Genomic DNA, 16,349 nt, shown 5'->3' on the forward strand with positions numbered 1-16,349 from the left:
GTGGTTTTAGCCCTGGTAGCAAAGCAGCTGCCACACGACTGCTGCATTGGAGTGAGCATGGCCACCAAGAGGGGGAACCTGAGTCATTTCCGCACCTCCGGCCCCCCTCCTCCCAGTACCCCTCCCAACCCCACTACCTGGAACCAGCAATTGACTATTTTTAGAGATAAGGGAGGGAGGGACTCGTCAGAGGTCTCAGGGCAGAGAAATGGCTTAAGTTGGATTCTGGGGCTGCTGTTGCAAAGGACGGAGAGAGGAAGAGACAGCAGGGACTCCTGAGAAAGGGGTGGAGAGTACAGGGAGGTAGAAAGAAAGAAGAGAGAAAGGGAGAACATGGTGAGAGCGACGAGGGGTAAGAGTGGGCGCCACGGATCCAAAGAGAGAAAAGAGGCACAGTGAGCAAAGGAGCGGTGGACACAGGGGGAGACGGAGAGAGAAGATGAGAGAGAGGAGGAAGGGAGGGAGGAGGAGGAGGAAGAGGAGGAGGAGGAGGGGGGAGAGAGAGGGAGAGGGAGAGAAAGAGAGAGAGGCGCTACAGAGACCGGGAGATGGAGAGTGACAGAGGGAGGCAGGCAGAGACGGACAGACCACAGACCGAGGGCCAGAGTAGTGACAGCGACAGAGGGGCGGGCGGTGGGGGAAGCGCGTGGAGCGGGCGCGGGACGGCGGCGGGCGGGGGAGGCCGAGGGATGCGGCCGCCTCCTCCGGGCGCCGCGCCGCCCCCGCCCCGGCCACACGCGCCCGCAGCCTAATGACCGCAGCCCAGCCTGCGACGCGCGGCCCGCGCGGACCCGGGGCGGCCGTCAGCTGGCAGCGCGGGACCAGCCCGGGAGCGGGAGCGCCGCAGCGAGGGCGGCAGCCCCCCGGCCCGGCGGCCCTGATTGATTTGCCAGCCCAGGCGACCAAACAGCCCCTCTGATCCGCACGCCCCGTCTTTGCTTCCGGGCGCGGGGCCTCTCTCCCGGCGCCTTGCCCGGCTCCCGGCCGGCTTAGTAGGCTGGAGCGCCCCGCCGGCTCGAGGAGGGAGCCCCCCGCCCCCCGGCCCGGGACCCGGCGACCCTACCCGGCTCCCCACATCGCACACCTCCTCCGGCTCGGCCGGACCTGCCCTCAGGCCCTGGGGCTGCCCACGGCCCCGTCGCCCCCTCTGGGCACCGTGCCAACCCCCCCAGCCCTCACCCTGCCGCTCCCCCCGAGCCCGGCACCCCCGCCCCCCGCCCCCCGGCCCTGGCCCGGGGCCGCCCGCAGAGCCGGCCACACCCGCTTCGGAGGACGCGGAAAGGTAAGGAGGTCTCGCTCGGAGGGGCCAGGGGTCTGAGCGGGGGGGCGCGCCCAGGGGCAGGGGGCACCCTGGGACCCAGACCTGGGACTGCGGCTCCCACCGGGCCGGGAGGGCTCTGACGAGTTACAATCCTACAGGGAGGACCTGGTGGGAACTGGGTGAGGCAGCCACGGTCCTGTCCCGGCACTACAGGGGATTTCGCGCTCAGGCACAGAGATCGCAGTCCGTCCCGTTCCTCCTCTAAGGAATCCTCCTCTCTGCCTCTGAGGCTCTAAGGATGTATGGGACCGTTTGCCTGTGTCTCCTTGAGGAATCACTTCTTCACCGCCCTCTCTCAGCCGGGAGTCTTCTTCCTTTCCCCAATTAAGCATATTCCTCCCCGCCCCAGTTGAGAAGGATTTTCTTCCTCTTTCTCACTCCCCAATTTAGCAAATTCTCCCTCCTTACAATTTACAGCCATCTTCTTTCTGGCTTTCCCTCTCTGTCACCCCTTTACTACACTTAATTCTGAGCGTGTATGCAATCTGAGTTTTCAACGATGGGGGTGTGCTTTTCTGGTGCAGGGGCCAGTCATGGGGGTTCTTCACAGAAAGCAGGGTACCGGCCATTCACGTCCGCCTCCAGGCAAAGGGCAGCTGCCCAGGTGGACGGGGCATTTGTTCCCAGGGGCAAGGAGGGAAGACTTTACCCCGAAACAAAGAATTGAGGCCAACCTAGACTGGCCAGCCTCTTCAGAGGCCGGAGAATCCCAGTTCCAGGGCCTCCCTCCCCCACCCCTTTAACTTTAAAATAGTTTAATGAACACAGAGAGAGAAATCATTTTTTTTTTCCCTGCGTGGTGAGCAGTCTACAAAGAGAAAGGGGAAAGGAGGGAGAGAGCTTTAACTCTGATCCCCGCAATTAGTTCCCTGGGATTGGGAAGGAGAGGGGGGGTGCAACCCGGCAGCCTCAGTTCTTCAGATACAAAAGCATTTAGATCGCTTTAGACCGGTTAATCCTGAGTCTGGCTCGGGTCTCTTTTGTTTCCCAACTCCATTGTGGGTTTTGTGCAGTTTCTCTCTGTTCGCGTGATTGACTAGCCAATGGATGGTAATTATCCAAATGTCCCCTCTGTCCTTTGACTGACTTCTCCGTATTATGGGCAACTGTCATGCTTTCTGTCATTCCATATCATATTACACGTATTATCATATGAAGTCTCCCTCCCCCAATATAAAGGAGGGTGCCTCAGCCCAGATGCTGCTGTATTTAGAAGGAAGGGCCCCCGAGAAATTTGTCCTGGGCACAGGTTCGGAATACAGAGCAGGGGACTCCCGAAATGGGAGGTTCTGCAGGTAATTTGTTTTTGCTGACTCGGGGAGGTCTCTGGGGTTGGGGTTAAAAAGATTGTCTTGGGGGCTTGGAGCAGGCTTGCCAGCTGGTATTATTCCTCTGGCCAGACCTTGGAGCAGTCTGGACAGATCTGGCATACCTTATGGAGAAACTTAGAGCCAGCCTTTTGACCCCAAAATATCAGAAAAGTCTGCAGGACCGGGTCCTTTTGGGGGTACTGGAGCTTAGTGGCACGTGCTCAGGACACCAGCCACGAGGTCTCAAAATACACCTCACTACCTGTGGCCTTTCACAGGACAAGTCCTTTGGACTCTTGTCCCTGTTTGCTGCCACGCAGACTGGGGACAGAGGAAGTAGCTGTGTCTATTTCAAACCCCCACTAGCTGATGCTGAAGCTCTGAGAATGCACAAGCTTTTCCAATGCTTTTGCACAGATAAACTTAGTACCCCTTGGTGCAATTGTGCGTGCCATCACTTAAGAGGGAGGCAGGATTTATAACAAGGAGGCTTTGCAGACAGAGACTCTGGGGTCCTCTGAATCTGTGGGCAGGACTAGCCTTTCTTCTGCTAAAATGGGAAAAAAGTGTTTTATTATTGCAATGAATATGAAGTACCGACCAGATGTACAGCCTCGCAGTTAATTACCTTGTTCTTCATCAAATATATGAGCAATAAATTCTCCAGGAAGGGAGTGTGTGTGTGTGTGTGTGTGTGTGTGTGTGTGTGTGTGTGTGTAGATAGATGGACAGATAGATGAATACAGGGGACAGAAAAATTCACACTCTTTTCAAGATCACAGAAAAAGACTATTTTATAGGAAGCTTGATAGACTGCTTCAAGATGCTTTTAATTTTTTCATGATCAAATATACATGATCAAGCTGTGCAAGTTAGGGTGTGAGGTGCACTGACAGTCAATGGCTATTGATCAGGCGGTTAAGTATTCTGCTGTTTTATAAATATAGATAGATCCCAGGTGATTTAAAGAATTGGATAGTTAAGAAACTGGCATTCTACATTTCTTTGGAGAAGGGGAAATGTCTGGTCAATTACAAAATACCCAAACCATTGTTTATTCCCCCACCCCACCCCACCCTCCAAGAATCTTGGAAAATGTGAACTTCATTTGTGGGGGTTTTCAAGAATAGAGTAAAAATACGCCAAATATTTTGTTTGAGGTCTGCCAGAAACAGTTAATTTACGTGTGCTATTCACAGGCTGGGAGTTTGCTACTCTCTGTTTCTCTGTCTCTGTCTCTCTCACACACACACTGAAAACCATAATTTTAACCCAGACTATGGTGCTGCTGAAGAGCCAGAGAGGGTGTCATTTCTGGGAGTGGGGTCTAAGGTCCTTAAAACCCTTCTGGTTAGAAAGAGGGTGAACTAGCCACATGGCCTTTCCCAATTAACTAATTTCTCACTAATCTAAAGATCTATTTAGAAAGGTGTGGAGAGGCTGGGGGATAGAGATTTAAAGATAACCTCTAATTGGTGTGGAGAAATTCACTTGACACCTACAAAACCTCTCTATTTCTCAGTCATTCTTCCCCCACCCCTATCTCTCTTCTCCTACATTCTTCCTTGTCTCTTTCTCTCATTTTTTTTTTCTTCTAGAAATTTAAAGTGGACTTTGAAAGGAAAAAAGCAATGAGAAACAGTTGGGAAGGGGGAGGAGAGAAAGCGAACTTTTAATTTTTTTTATTGTGTTGCATGGCAATCTCATTTGTAATCACCTAATTAGCTATTCTTTAGAAAGATCCTGTTCAGGAAAATCAGCCTTCATCCAGATAGGAGAAATGCAAGCACACAGACAATTTATAGTTATGTTTTTGTTTCACATCTCAAAAAGACAGAAAGTGTAGATTTTATATTTTTTAATCTGAAAAAAAGTCTTTCTAAGAGTCCTTCAGTGGAGGAGGTCAGGCATTCCCATTGATAAGTTCCCCCTGGAAATGAAACTGAAATTGGCATCCCTCAAAAAAAGTTGATCCACAAGGTAGGAATGGATGAATCAGACCTGATTGGATGGACATGCCCTTTCACCTCATTGTCTCTGACCTATCACTTAATTAATCTCTCCCAGATGCAGAGCTGTTGACAATGGCAAAGATAAGCAGTATTCTGAACAAAGCAGGAAGCTTATTAAAGAACAAGACACAGTGAGGTTTGAGGCTCTTAAAAATGTATAAATCACCAGCATGTAGATGGAGTTTGTTATAACACAACTGGATCTCAGAGATGGTTCCATCTTTGCTAGAAACTTTGCCTTTCTTTAACCATTAATTTCTATCTACGTTCATTTTCTGCCTCTCCCCACCCTGTCTCTGATTTCCTTCCTTCTGCCACTCCCTCTCTCTGGATTCAGACTATCCTGAAAATTGTCCTCTGCTTCCCAGACTTGTCTTTAGTTCTTCAGATCATTTTTATAGCGTTCGGACTATCAAGGTGGTCAGCTTCGAAGGCTTAGGGTGACAAAATATTGACTGCATTTACTAGTACCTTATGAAGGAGGACATTTGTGCTGGAGGCACCTTGGTGACATACAGGGAATAGTTCATTAATTAAAAGACCTGCTAATTGCTGCTTGAATTACTGTACAGAGAGAATGAAATGACTTTGTAAAAGATGACAATTGGAGGAATAAATGGTTGGGTTTTTTTTTCTTAAAACATTTTTATGAACAGGTCCTAGAAAATGTGTTGCTTTTACTCATGCCTCTATCGTCAACTATTCAATTGAGCTTCAATTAATGATAATATATGGTCTGGGATCCTTAGCTGGGCTGACTGATGGAAGAGCTTTGTTGAATTTGGTGCAGGTGGCACTGTTTAATAAGCACAGGAAAGAGTGAATAATGTAGTGCTTGCAAAGAGAAGTAAATGCAAAATAGATCGCTCTAATTATGGCAGCCCCCAGAAATAGAGATACAAGCTGAAATGGCCAACTGGCTGGGAAAATCCAAATAGAGCTGATTGTCCCCTGCCTTTTTTACTTTCAAGCACTGACACCATAGCTTAAAAGTAAATTTGGATGAGCTCATCTGACTCGACACAAGCTCAAATTCCAAACGTGGGTCTGGTGACCTATCAATGTTTGCCTTAACTGTCTAGAATCCTTTACCAGATAGTACAATTCAGCTCTAAAATGAGGCTATCTGAATATTTCTTCCTGCAAGAGATCATACGAGCTCATTACCACTGGTCTCTGCTTTATCGCAAAGTGTCAGGAGATTTTGTTTTTGTTTTGTTTGAATTTCTTTATGCCCGAGAAAATGAGTCTATAGAAAATCAAAGTGTGAAGATTTAAGCAAACAGAATTTCCCATATACCTGCAAGGGCCCATAATGATTTTCATTCATGCAAAGATAATTGATGGGACATTAGTTGTTTTAATTAATGGAAGAATAAAATGGGGGAGGGGCCAGGGACTGGGCTTCAGCTGAAGCATATGTGGGAAATGACTGTTCCTCATCGAAAGAGACAATGCCGCCTTCCCCAATAGCAGTGGAGATTTGCTAATCGCGCCAGTGGAAAGTTGGGCTGGAAACCTCCTGCTGGAAACGAGGGGTAAGAGAGGGTGGCCACTCATATTCCCTCCCCTGCAATCTCACTATTCCCCTCGCACACGTACCTGTCCTACATTACCTCACAGGGGAGGAACCTTCTTACTTCCAAGGAAGGTGCAATTTGTGCTAGGAACCTAGTATCTTTTGTGATCGTAAAATAGTGCCAGCGGCTGGGAAGCCCCAAATCGACCTTCTTTAGCCCACATTAAGGAAAGGTTGGGGCTAAATACGTGTGAGCTTCCCGAACAGGGCTGAGAGATGAAATGGATGTGCTAGGTATAGGGTGCTCTTACAGCAATGTCTCCAGTGAGTGGAGCCTCTGTCCTCTGACTGGGAACCCAGGGAGGAGGCAAGCCCAGCGTCTTTAGCCAAAAACCCTTCTTTTTGTTCTGTGAAAATGTTTACCAAACCCACGTCCAGTCTAGCCAGCGCTGGCTGGGCACTCATGTCAATTAGTGTATGTAAAGCTCATAAAAAGTTTATGAGAAACCTTTGCTTAGAAATAGAGAGTTTCGGGGTGCCCTGCTGTCAGAGAGGGATGGCAGAGATGCCTCTGAACCAGGAACTGTGGTAGGATATGTTTCCAGTCTCCAGTGCATGGAGATACAAGAATTGTCAACTCCACCACAGTTCAGCTGCTTCCTCCCCATCCCCACTTTTTTCATATAATATATTCCTGGTTCTCCCTTCAGTAAAATGTGGTTCTCTATGTGAGAAAATGTTTTGCTATTATTTGTGCTTCAACCTAAAAGACAAGCAGATTAGCAAAATGGCTCTTGTAGGACTGGGTAGTTTCTGGGTTAGATTAAAAAGAAATTACCCTTAAGGAATGGCTGTAGTTATACCAGCTGGAAAAAAAATTGACATATTTTTGCAATATTTACTTTTTTTTGGCTTCCAGGGCACTGTATATCTTTGCATGGAAATTAGTAGGTGGGGAGATGCAATTAGCTATTGTGTATTTTGTCACAATTCTTCTTTAAGAATAATCTGATCTGACAGATTTATATTGTTGACAATGTGATTTAAGCAAGACCCAGATACAAACTTTCCCCACCCTAATCAATAATGGTAAATCCTTTTGCTGAGGTGAACAATCTCTGACCTGGAATTCATATTTCTTTTACCAATTCCCTGTAATAAAATTGAACATTTTGTCACCACTTTGAGAAACACTGCCAAACACCTTAAAACACATGTCACACGCCAGCAGCCCCTCATTTCCCTCCTCCGGGAGTTTCTACATCTGGAATCATAATCACAGATAAAAACCTTGACAAAATTGCATCTGAGCACATTCCTCTCCGCAGCCCTTACTTTCTCATAACATTTAATACAATATTAATACCTGCTACCGAAAGGCAGGGGGGCGGGAATGGGCTGCCAACCTCCACATTTCCCGATGCATCATGTTCAAACCTGAAATTCACACTTCGTGTTTCATTTTAAGTTCAGCGCATTTAACAGGGCCCTAGAGAGAGGGCCCTGGTTAGTTCCCCAACCTGCTCAACTGACGCCCAGGGAGGCAGTTTCAGAATTGTTCAGATCGCTCCAGGGAGAAGAGGAGGAGGCATTGGGCTCCTCTCTGCCTGAGAGGGGCCAAGCCCCTGACGCATGGAATATGGTATTCTCTTTGGAAACAACTAAGGCCCCACTGTCCTTAGTGGTGACCAGCAGATTGACCAAGGCAGTGAGCTGATTTCATAAAGAGATAGCCATGCCCGAGCTGATTTGCTGCTGACTAACAGTCTCTCACGTCAATATAAAACACCCCTCCCTTTGCTGAACAAAACCTATAGGTCTGAGGGGGGGGGTCCTTGTTGACCATATAGGGCTTTTTGTGCCGCCCCTGTGACTCAACTTCACCTCATCTTTTCTTGGAGTACATTCCTGCACAGTGGCAAGGAATCACCACTCCTCTGCCATATAAACAAGAGACAGAGGTTAGAGAGAAACGAAAGGTGCAGGGAGGGTACCCCACTGGAGGGGGGTCTTGGGGGCACGTGTGATACCCTATCTGAAAGTGGACTTCCAGATGTGGGTGGCTTTGTTCAGTCCCTGCCATTCTCTAACTAGAATTAGAATCAAAACAGACCATAGCAATGCCAGGCAGTCCAAGCGCCAATGGCTCCTCCCTTTTAAAAATTTAACCGGTCCAGGTAACCAGCACCTCTAGTAGCAGCCTCCCTGTGGAGGGGCGCGCGCGCGCGCGCGCGCGCGCGCGCACACACACACACACACACACACACACACACACACACACTTCCCTAAGCAAGCCCCACTTCATGAGCAAGGAGTATAATTTGCTGAATGGTGCAACCTGGAGGGAGGACAGGAGGCATTACACTCAGAGAACTGAGGCAGGCAACTAGCCTGTGACTGCAGCCAACAGCTTAAAGAACAGTCCCTTCTGCTTTAAGGCAGAGAAGAGACATTGTTTTTGCCTCTTTCTTCTTTGCAGTTCATATCCAAGAGGCTTCCCCGACCCCAACCCCCAGCACCATCCTCAGAGTTTCAGGTCATCTAGTGGCAGTGCCCAAAGGCAAGCAGGTCTGGGCCCAGGAGGGCGGCTCTCCCTGTGCGGAATCCTTCCCTGGTGGCTCCCAAATCTGGCGGTTTTTCTGCCTGCCTTTCCCTCTGGGGAGACTCCGGAGAGGCTGAAAAAAATCTGGGCGCCCGCTCGCTCGCTTGTCAAGAAGCAAACTGTCTTCACATTCTCCAAGAGCAACATCCCTGCCTAGGAAGAGGAAAGAAGAGGCAAAATAAATAAAACCAGTTAATGTTGTAGTTAACTTGCAAATCAAGTAAATCTGTTGGTGCCGTATTTGAGAAATAAACCATCAGAGCGTCACAGCAAACACACACTTCTGAACGTCTTCATTTTGATTTAATGGTATATCAGCGTCAACTATCGCTTCCTCTGCTGGTACACACGGCCTGATGCCGCGGGAGGAGGATGCCCATGTTTATCACCGAGTGAGATGACTAATTACACCTTGTCAATCACCGGCTATGAAGACATAAAACCAGCGCGCACAATGAAGTAGTTGCCTGCAGCGTCAATTAGTTGGCGATTCGGAGGTTATTGCGTGGCCCTGCTTTGGCCGCCTCTAATAACGGGACAGAGCTCCCGGAACAGCGCGCTGATCAATCACCCTCCAGCCGCGGCCCCGGCTCCCGCCCCCGCCTCCCCCTCCCAGCTTGGCCTCACTTTCTCTGGGCAGCACGTGCTTCCTCCCTCAGCGGCCCCGGCTCGGTGGCGCCGGCAGCCCCGGGAAGTTGGTGCACGGCAGCCCCGCAGCCGGCAGCCGGGAGCCCCGCAGCCTTCGGGGAGCGCCGGGACTGGTGGCCCCTTTGTTGGAAGAGGCGTGGAGGGAGCGCTTTTGTTCTGAGTTAGTCACGGTGGCCGGCTGGAGGCTGCTACCTCATTATGCGCCGGGTCTGCTCGTCTGCGAGGAAGCAGATGGTGGGGAGGTAGGCAGCGGCGAGAGTAGCCAGACCTGAATTCTGTTCACCTGTCACCTCCCACAAAAGGCAGGTTCGAGCGACTTAGGGATTCTTTTCCCCACGTCTGGGGGAGGAGCGTCGAGGGGCGGCTGCTTCCGGCACCTCGCAAGGATCCGTTTACCTGCTGGTGCCTGCTCCCCCCACCGCTGCCTTCCCGACGGCTGCGGCTCCTCGCACCGTGTAAATGTCACTCACGTGTCAGGACGTGTGCTTACAGCCTGTTCCTCTCCTTGTTTAGTCTCCGCGGACAGGGTTTGGTGATTGTGCCACGTACCCCCGCTGCTGGGGGCGATTAGCCAAGTTACCGGCCTCTGAACCCTGGACCGGGCACTCAGATCCCGCCCCGCGGCGGGAGATGCGTTCGACCCTCTCGCCGACCAGAGCGCGTCCCAGCCTGGCACCCAGAGATGAACGGGCGCATGCACCGGGTGGGAACCGTGACTGCCAGGGAATCTGCAATCGGTCAGCGCTGGGTGTGGGCTGCTGGTCAGAGAGGCGGCGACAAAATCCTGTACTTACACGTCCGTCAGGGGTGGAGGGGTGGGGTGCGGGGGGGGGCAGGGAGTGAAGAGCCGCAGTGTGTGTTTCCAGGTTTCTTGGGCAGTCCTCGGCAAGTTATCGAGTCCCCCACCTCCTCCCCCCTCCGCCCCCCACATACACACCCCAGCTCCTGAGGCAGCCCCTTGAGTTCTCGGAAAACATATTGCATCCATCCAGCTAGGTCTCACCAAGGACAAACGCTCCAGCGTTGTTACAATTTTTTCTACCCCTTGGGCGACCTCCAGATGAACCCTGGTGACTCCCACGTTAGATGTTCATTCCCAACTTTCTTTGAAAGAAAGTGCCCCAGATGCCTCAGTAAAGCATGCCTGTGTAGGAGTCCGCGTGCCCAGGTGCAGGCCGTGTGCAGGAGTCAAAGTACAAGACTGTGTGAACACACACGCACACATGCTGTTTTGGGGTTTAGGGTCCTGCCCTCACATTGGGGCATCTGTACTTGTAACTTCAAGAGTTTTTGCAAACATGCAAAACATGGCCTCCTAGTAAGTGCACACGGGCATTTAGGTACAATCACCTGAGCATGCAATTGTACTGTAACGTGCAATTGTACTATGACCATTGTACAGATGCCTGTCTCTGCTTGGCAGTGGACACTTACACTTGGTGTGCACATGTAGACCCTAGCTTCACCTTCCTGCTGGCCTTGTTTTTGCCAATGAAGATGAACATGTAAATGTGCACACGTGAACATGAGTTCATGTGCTTAGGCTTTTACAAGCACACATCTACTTAAGTCTAAAAGTTATGTATGAAATGTGGAAAGTATAATTTTGTGCTGCCTCAACTTTGTGCCCTTATGTAAGATAAACTGCATGGGTCCCCACTAGCCCCTTTCCTCCTCCTGGCAAGCAGGTCACTTCAGACTGACCCACCTCCAAAGCAGACCCAGGAGATGGGACTCTGAAATTGACTCGTTCATTCGGTTTTTCTCTACACTTTCTACTTTCTAAATCCAACTTCACCACACACCTGGGTATGGCTCTTGAGTCCCCAAGGGATTCTATGTTGAGCCTGAAGTCTGGGGGCTGCTGAGGGGGATTACCCTTACCCGGAAGGACAGGTTGTTGGTCTTTGAAGAAGTGGTGCAGCCAAGCAGTTGGATGGGCGCAGGTTAACAGCTGAGTCTATGGCATGATGCACCCAGTAGCTAGAGAATGGGTCTGTGGTCTTTACGAACCTCAGAGTGGGAAAGTTTTTAATAGGAGATGGAGAGGGGAAAGGGGGGACAATGAAAGAACTTGCTTAGTGCCTGCTATGTTCCAGGCATTTTCCATCCATGATCTCTTTTGTTCATCACACCCATGTGAAGGGATGTCTCCCATGGGAAAGATCAGACCAGCTAAGGGAAGTTAAGTCATTTGTGTAAGGTTAAGTGTGTGCATAAATTGCAGAACTTGGATTCAAACCCATGCCTTTCTTAGTTCCTAAAGTCTGGGGGGAGAGAGTGGGAAGAGCGAAAGGAAATCGGCCCTAGTTCACTAGGAGTGAGGATATGCGGGTTGGCCCTCCTCCCCGGGGAGTCGCAGCTCCCGAGGTCTCTCGCCTCTCTGTTGTGCTGGGTCCTCAGGAGGCCTGCGCAGCCTCCGGCAGTCGCCGAGGCGCGGAGGCTGGCCCGAAGGCCGAACTGGGCGGGAAGCAGCCCAAGGCCCTGGGAGCTCTACCCCAGGCCTGCCTTCCCAGCCCGCTCCAGCCGGTGCCCCAGGCGGCGGCTCCGCTCAGAGGGAAGACTGGAGTGAGACCTCTTCAAGCATCCTCTAGATGTGCCTTCTCAGGATAGAGACGGCAGGGAGAGGGGGTTTAATTTTCCTTCCCAAAGAAATCACAGGAAACTGTTCGTAGCTTAAAAACTCCAACAACCCCCCCACTCCCCGCTCTACCTCCTCCCTCCTTCCCACTCCTCCCCTCCAGCCTCGCCCACCAGCTCCCACCATCTCGTGGCTGTTTTCCTCCTGCTGCTTCTCCCCTCCCTCTCGGGTCTCCCGCCTTCCCGGAGCACGCGCTGCCAAAGCCCGGGGTGCGGGGCGGCCAATGGCGCGGCGGCAGGACGTGATGTCAGGCGCGGCTGTAGAAAAGGCGCGGACGCTTGGCTGGCGCGGACTGCAGAGCCGGGGTTGGGCTCGGCGCGCTCTTGGAGAGCTTTGCTCGCGGCTGGGCCTGTGGCCGGCGACTCCTCCTCCCACTCTGCTCCTCCTCCTTTTTCTCCTCCTTCTCTACCTCCTCCTCCCCCCCTCTCCTTCTCCTCCACCTCCTCCTCCTCCTCTTCCTCCTCCTCTTCAATTCTCCGGGTAGCTCGGCTCGGCTCGCTGGCTTCGGAGAAACCCCTACTTTAGTCGCCCACCCAGCGTCTAAGCGGGTCGCCTTGGGCTGGGGACGCACCCCAGGGAGTGGAGAGGTCCTGGCAGCTGGGTCGCCGCGGGCACCTAGCTGCTCCCGGTGAGCCCCGACCGCAGCCGTCGCCGCCTCGGGCAGACTTTGCGCTCCTGCTTTGCGCCGGGGGCGCCGAAGCCTGGTCGGCAATGCCCGCGGCGTGAAAGCGCCCGCGGCGGGCGCCGACCTCTGCCCCGTCTCCCTCCTCCTTCCCCTCAGCCCCTTGCCCTTGTGACCCCGGCTTTGGCGCCGCCGCCCAGGCGCCCCGCGATGTAGCTGCCCCTGCACCTCGGCGGGAGGCGTCCTGGCCCTCGGGCTCCCGGCCTGGGGGCGCAGCCGAGCTCGGGCGGGGCCGGGGCCGCGGTGGCGATGCACCGGGCCCGTTAGCGCCGGGAGCGCCGGGCAGCTGAGGCGGGGGGCAAGCCCTCCCGCGGAGGAGCCGCGCCCCCGGCCCCGCCGGTCCCGCCGCGATGCTGTTCCACAGTTTGTCGGGCCCCGAGGTGCACGGGGTCATCGACGAGATGGACCGCAGGGCCAAGAGCGAGGCTCCCGCCATCAGCTCCGCCATCGACCGCGGCGACACGGAGACGGTAGGCGCACGGCTGCGGATCGGGCCGAAAGCTGGGACGGGGCCTTGTGAGTCTGCGCCTCTGCTCCCCTAAGTTTGGGGGCACTTTGGGGAGCTTCCTTCGTGCCGCACGGGACTGGGCGCTGGGGATCCGCGGACAGGATACAAGGCCTGTAGCTCCCCGCTCGGGGGAAACCAGGCTGCTGGGGAGGAGAGGGGAAAAGGTTGAGGCCGAAATTTTAGACCCAGGGGGTGGAAGAGAGCGGTTCTCCCGAAGTATGAGCGAAGTCCTACCCGCGGCCCGAGATGGCTCTCTTCTCACTTGGCGGGGCCCTCTGGTCACCAGCCCCGAGCTCTCCTCCACCACTTGGCCCTGGCTGCTGGCGCCACCGAGAAGGGCGAAGCAACCGGGAACGCTGGGGCTCCAGCCGGCTTGGGCCGATCCCGCTTCTTGGCAATCCGGCTTCCTCCCGAGCGCGATTTCAGGGAGTGAAGTCTTCTGGGCCACCGCTTTCTGTTGATCTTGACCTGGGCTTTCTGATCCATTGGACTTGGCCAGGCCAGGGCTCCTAGTTCAGGCTCCCAGGCCTGGCTCTGCAGAAGCTGAGTCCATTCGGATCTCCACACCTGGCTATGCCAGCCCAGCCCCAAATAGTCAGTTCCTCGCCTCAGTCCTCCCTGGGGGTCAGATGAGCAGACATTGCCCAAGTCGGGCCCTGACCTTTAGAGGCAGAGGAGGTGGGAACACAGGAAGTTTCTCTGCACAGAAAGCAAGAGCAGCAGTGCCAGTGCCTCTGTCTTCCCAGCGAGCTCTTCTTCTCCGGGTTAAACCATCTCAGCCTGTCAGTTTGGTTAGCCGACAATTTGGATTGGGCCTGTCCTGCACTCAGAGACTTGGAGGGTGCTTCTGCACCCCCCGCACCCCTCATCTCTCAGGATCCTGGGACTTGTGACCTGCCCTAACCTAAACCTTTGGCTTAAGGATCCAGAGATCACTGGGGCTGGCTGCCAGGAACGCTCTGTGTCTCTGGAGAGGAGTCTGTGTGTAGGGTGACTTTTAATGGTCATCTTACCCCTTTCCCTGGGGGCCCAGCCAAGTGGCTTCTGTAAGAAACAGTTTTGGAGGGAGCTTTTGGAGTGCTTGACTGGGATAGCCACCACTGCCTCAGCCCCCAAACATAGCCCGAGACTTTCTGGGAAAAGGGCGGAAGGTACAGAAAAGGGGTAAAGTGGGGGAGATCTATCCAGGCCACAACCAGGCCTGTGTAGGCGGACTTGGGTTCTGAACCTTCTTGATATGGGCATTTGGGGATGGAGGAAGCACACTGCACACCCTTGGCATTTTTCTTGGAGTTTAGGGTTAGCCGGTTACGGTGGGAACTTTGGGTGCTGGTTTCCCCTCGGAGGCAGCGGCTGCTGGGTCACAGGCTGACGCGGGCGCTGCGGTCTCCCACCTCCCTCCCTCTGCAGACCATGCCGTCCATCAGCAGTGACCGAGCTGCGCTGTGTGCCGGCTGTGGGGGCAAGATCTCCGACCGCTACTACCTGCTGGCGGTGGACAAACAGTGGCACATGCGCTGCCTCAAGTGCTGTGAGTGCAAGCTCAACCTGGAGTCAGAGCTCACCTGTTTCAGCAAGGATGGAAGCATCTACTGCAAGGAAGACTACTACAGGTAGCCCCCCACCTCGGGACCCACTGCCCTCAGAATTCCCCATCTCAGATGAAATCTGGTCTCTTTTCCCTCCTGTCCCAAGGGAGGGTTCTCTTCTCCAAGCCAGCACGCAGAATTGGGTGACAACCTTTATACACAGTAATTTGGGGGACACTCCTGGAAATGTCTGTGAAGTGTAGGGATCCAGAGAAAAGCAGAAGCTGTTCTCTTCTGAGTTTAGAGACCATAATTAAGCTTGGGTTCGGGGGTTCTTGCACCCCTCTGCCTTTGAAGTTTCTTGGGTCAACCAGAGGGAACAGAAACTAGCACCCCCCCCCCATCCCAACCCAGGTGGCCTGGGCTGGCATGGAACAAAGTTGGGGAGAGAGCTGGGGGATTGGATGGGAGCATTTCCGGATCTTTCTGGGAGATGGGAGTCCAGGATTAAAGAACCAAAATCATCACTAACAGGTACCAGGTTTCTTGTTTTTCCTCTCTGGGTTTAGCGTTAGAGTCCGTTTATATATTCCTCTCCTCTTTCTCTCCTTGTCTCTGCGTTTTTTACAAATTACAAAGGTCTGTAGGGCTCCCAGGCGCTGGTGTGGAGGGCAGGGTTAGAGTTGGAGGAAGGGTAAGTGGGGAATTTCTCCCCCGACTCCCAAGCAAGGGCTTTGGTAGGGCTTGCTCGGCCTCTGGGTTAAGTAGAAGCCTTTGTAGGCTTGAAAGTGATTAAGGGGCACTGTGTTACAGGGTCGCATCAGACGTAGGCCAAAATTTATTCCCTCTTCCCTCATCCTCCAAGTTAAGACCCAGACTGCCCATCTTGAGGAGGGGATTTTCCCCATTGGCAGCAGCGGCACCTGGAGGAGGAATATGGGGGTACCCAACTGTGTGTCCTCACAGTCCCTCCCCTGATGGTCCCTACAGGCGGTTCTCCGTGCAGCGCTGCGCCCGCTGCCACCTGGGCATCTCGGCCTCGGAGATGGTGATGCGGGCTCGGGACTTGGTTTATCACCTCAACTGCTTCACGTGCACCACGTGTAACAAGATGCTGACCACGGGCGACCACTTCGGCATGAAGGACAGCCTGGTCTACTGCCGCTTGCACTTCGAGGCGCTGCTGCAGGGCGAGTACCCCGCGCACTTCAACCACGCTGACGTGGCGGCTGCGGCAGCTGCGGCCGCTGCGGCCAAGAGCGCGGGGCTGGGTGCAGCCGGGGCCAACCCACTGGGTCTTCCCTACTACAACGGCGTGGGCACCGTGCAGAAGGGGCGGCCGAGAAAGCGCAAGAGCCCAGGCCCCGGGGCGGATCTGGCGGCCTACAACGCCGGTGAGTGCAAGGCGCACGGAGCGTGCGTCCCCGTCCGGTTGGGGTAAAGTGCGTGGCGTCCATCGCTCCCCTCCGCCCGAATGAATCTCGGTGTGCTGTATACACGAACATATACAGCACTCGGGGCACGCTGCCCCTTAACTTCCCAGGCCATAGCACCCTACGATCTGGCTGGCGGGATCT

At 53.6% G+C, this 16,349-nt stretch overlaps 1 protein-coding gene across 4 annotated transcripts in view; it reads left to right on the top strand.

Moving 5' to 3' along the window:
* Positions 1-638: 638 nt before the first annotated feature.
* LHX2 (LIM homeobox 2) overlaps positions 639-16,349 on the top strand; it is a 59,613-nt gene continuing 43,902 nt past the window's right edge. For 2 of the 4 annotated variants that reach the window (XM_080667911.1, XM_080667908.1), the window contains exons 1-3: positions 12,546-13,205; positions 14,654-14,856; positions 15,763-16,166. In XM_080667911.1, coding sequence (XP_080524037.1) covers positions 13,086-13,205; positions 14,654-14,856; positions 15,763-16,166 — 727 coding nt within the window. In that variant the 5' untranslated portion in view covers positions 12,546-13,085. Of the gene's footprint in view, positions 1,283-12,545; positions 13,252-14,653; positions 14,857-15,762; positions 16,167-16,349 lie in introns of those variants that run through there. The other 2 variants (XM_080667909.1, XM_080667910.1) reach the window with 2 other exon arrangements.

This window comes from Plecotus auritus (genome assembly GCF_963455305.1).
Source record: "Plecotus auritus genome assembly, chromosome: 5".
NCBI lineage: Eukaryota > Metazoa > Chordata > Mammalia > Chiroptera > Vespertilionidae > Plecotus > Plecotus auritus.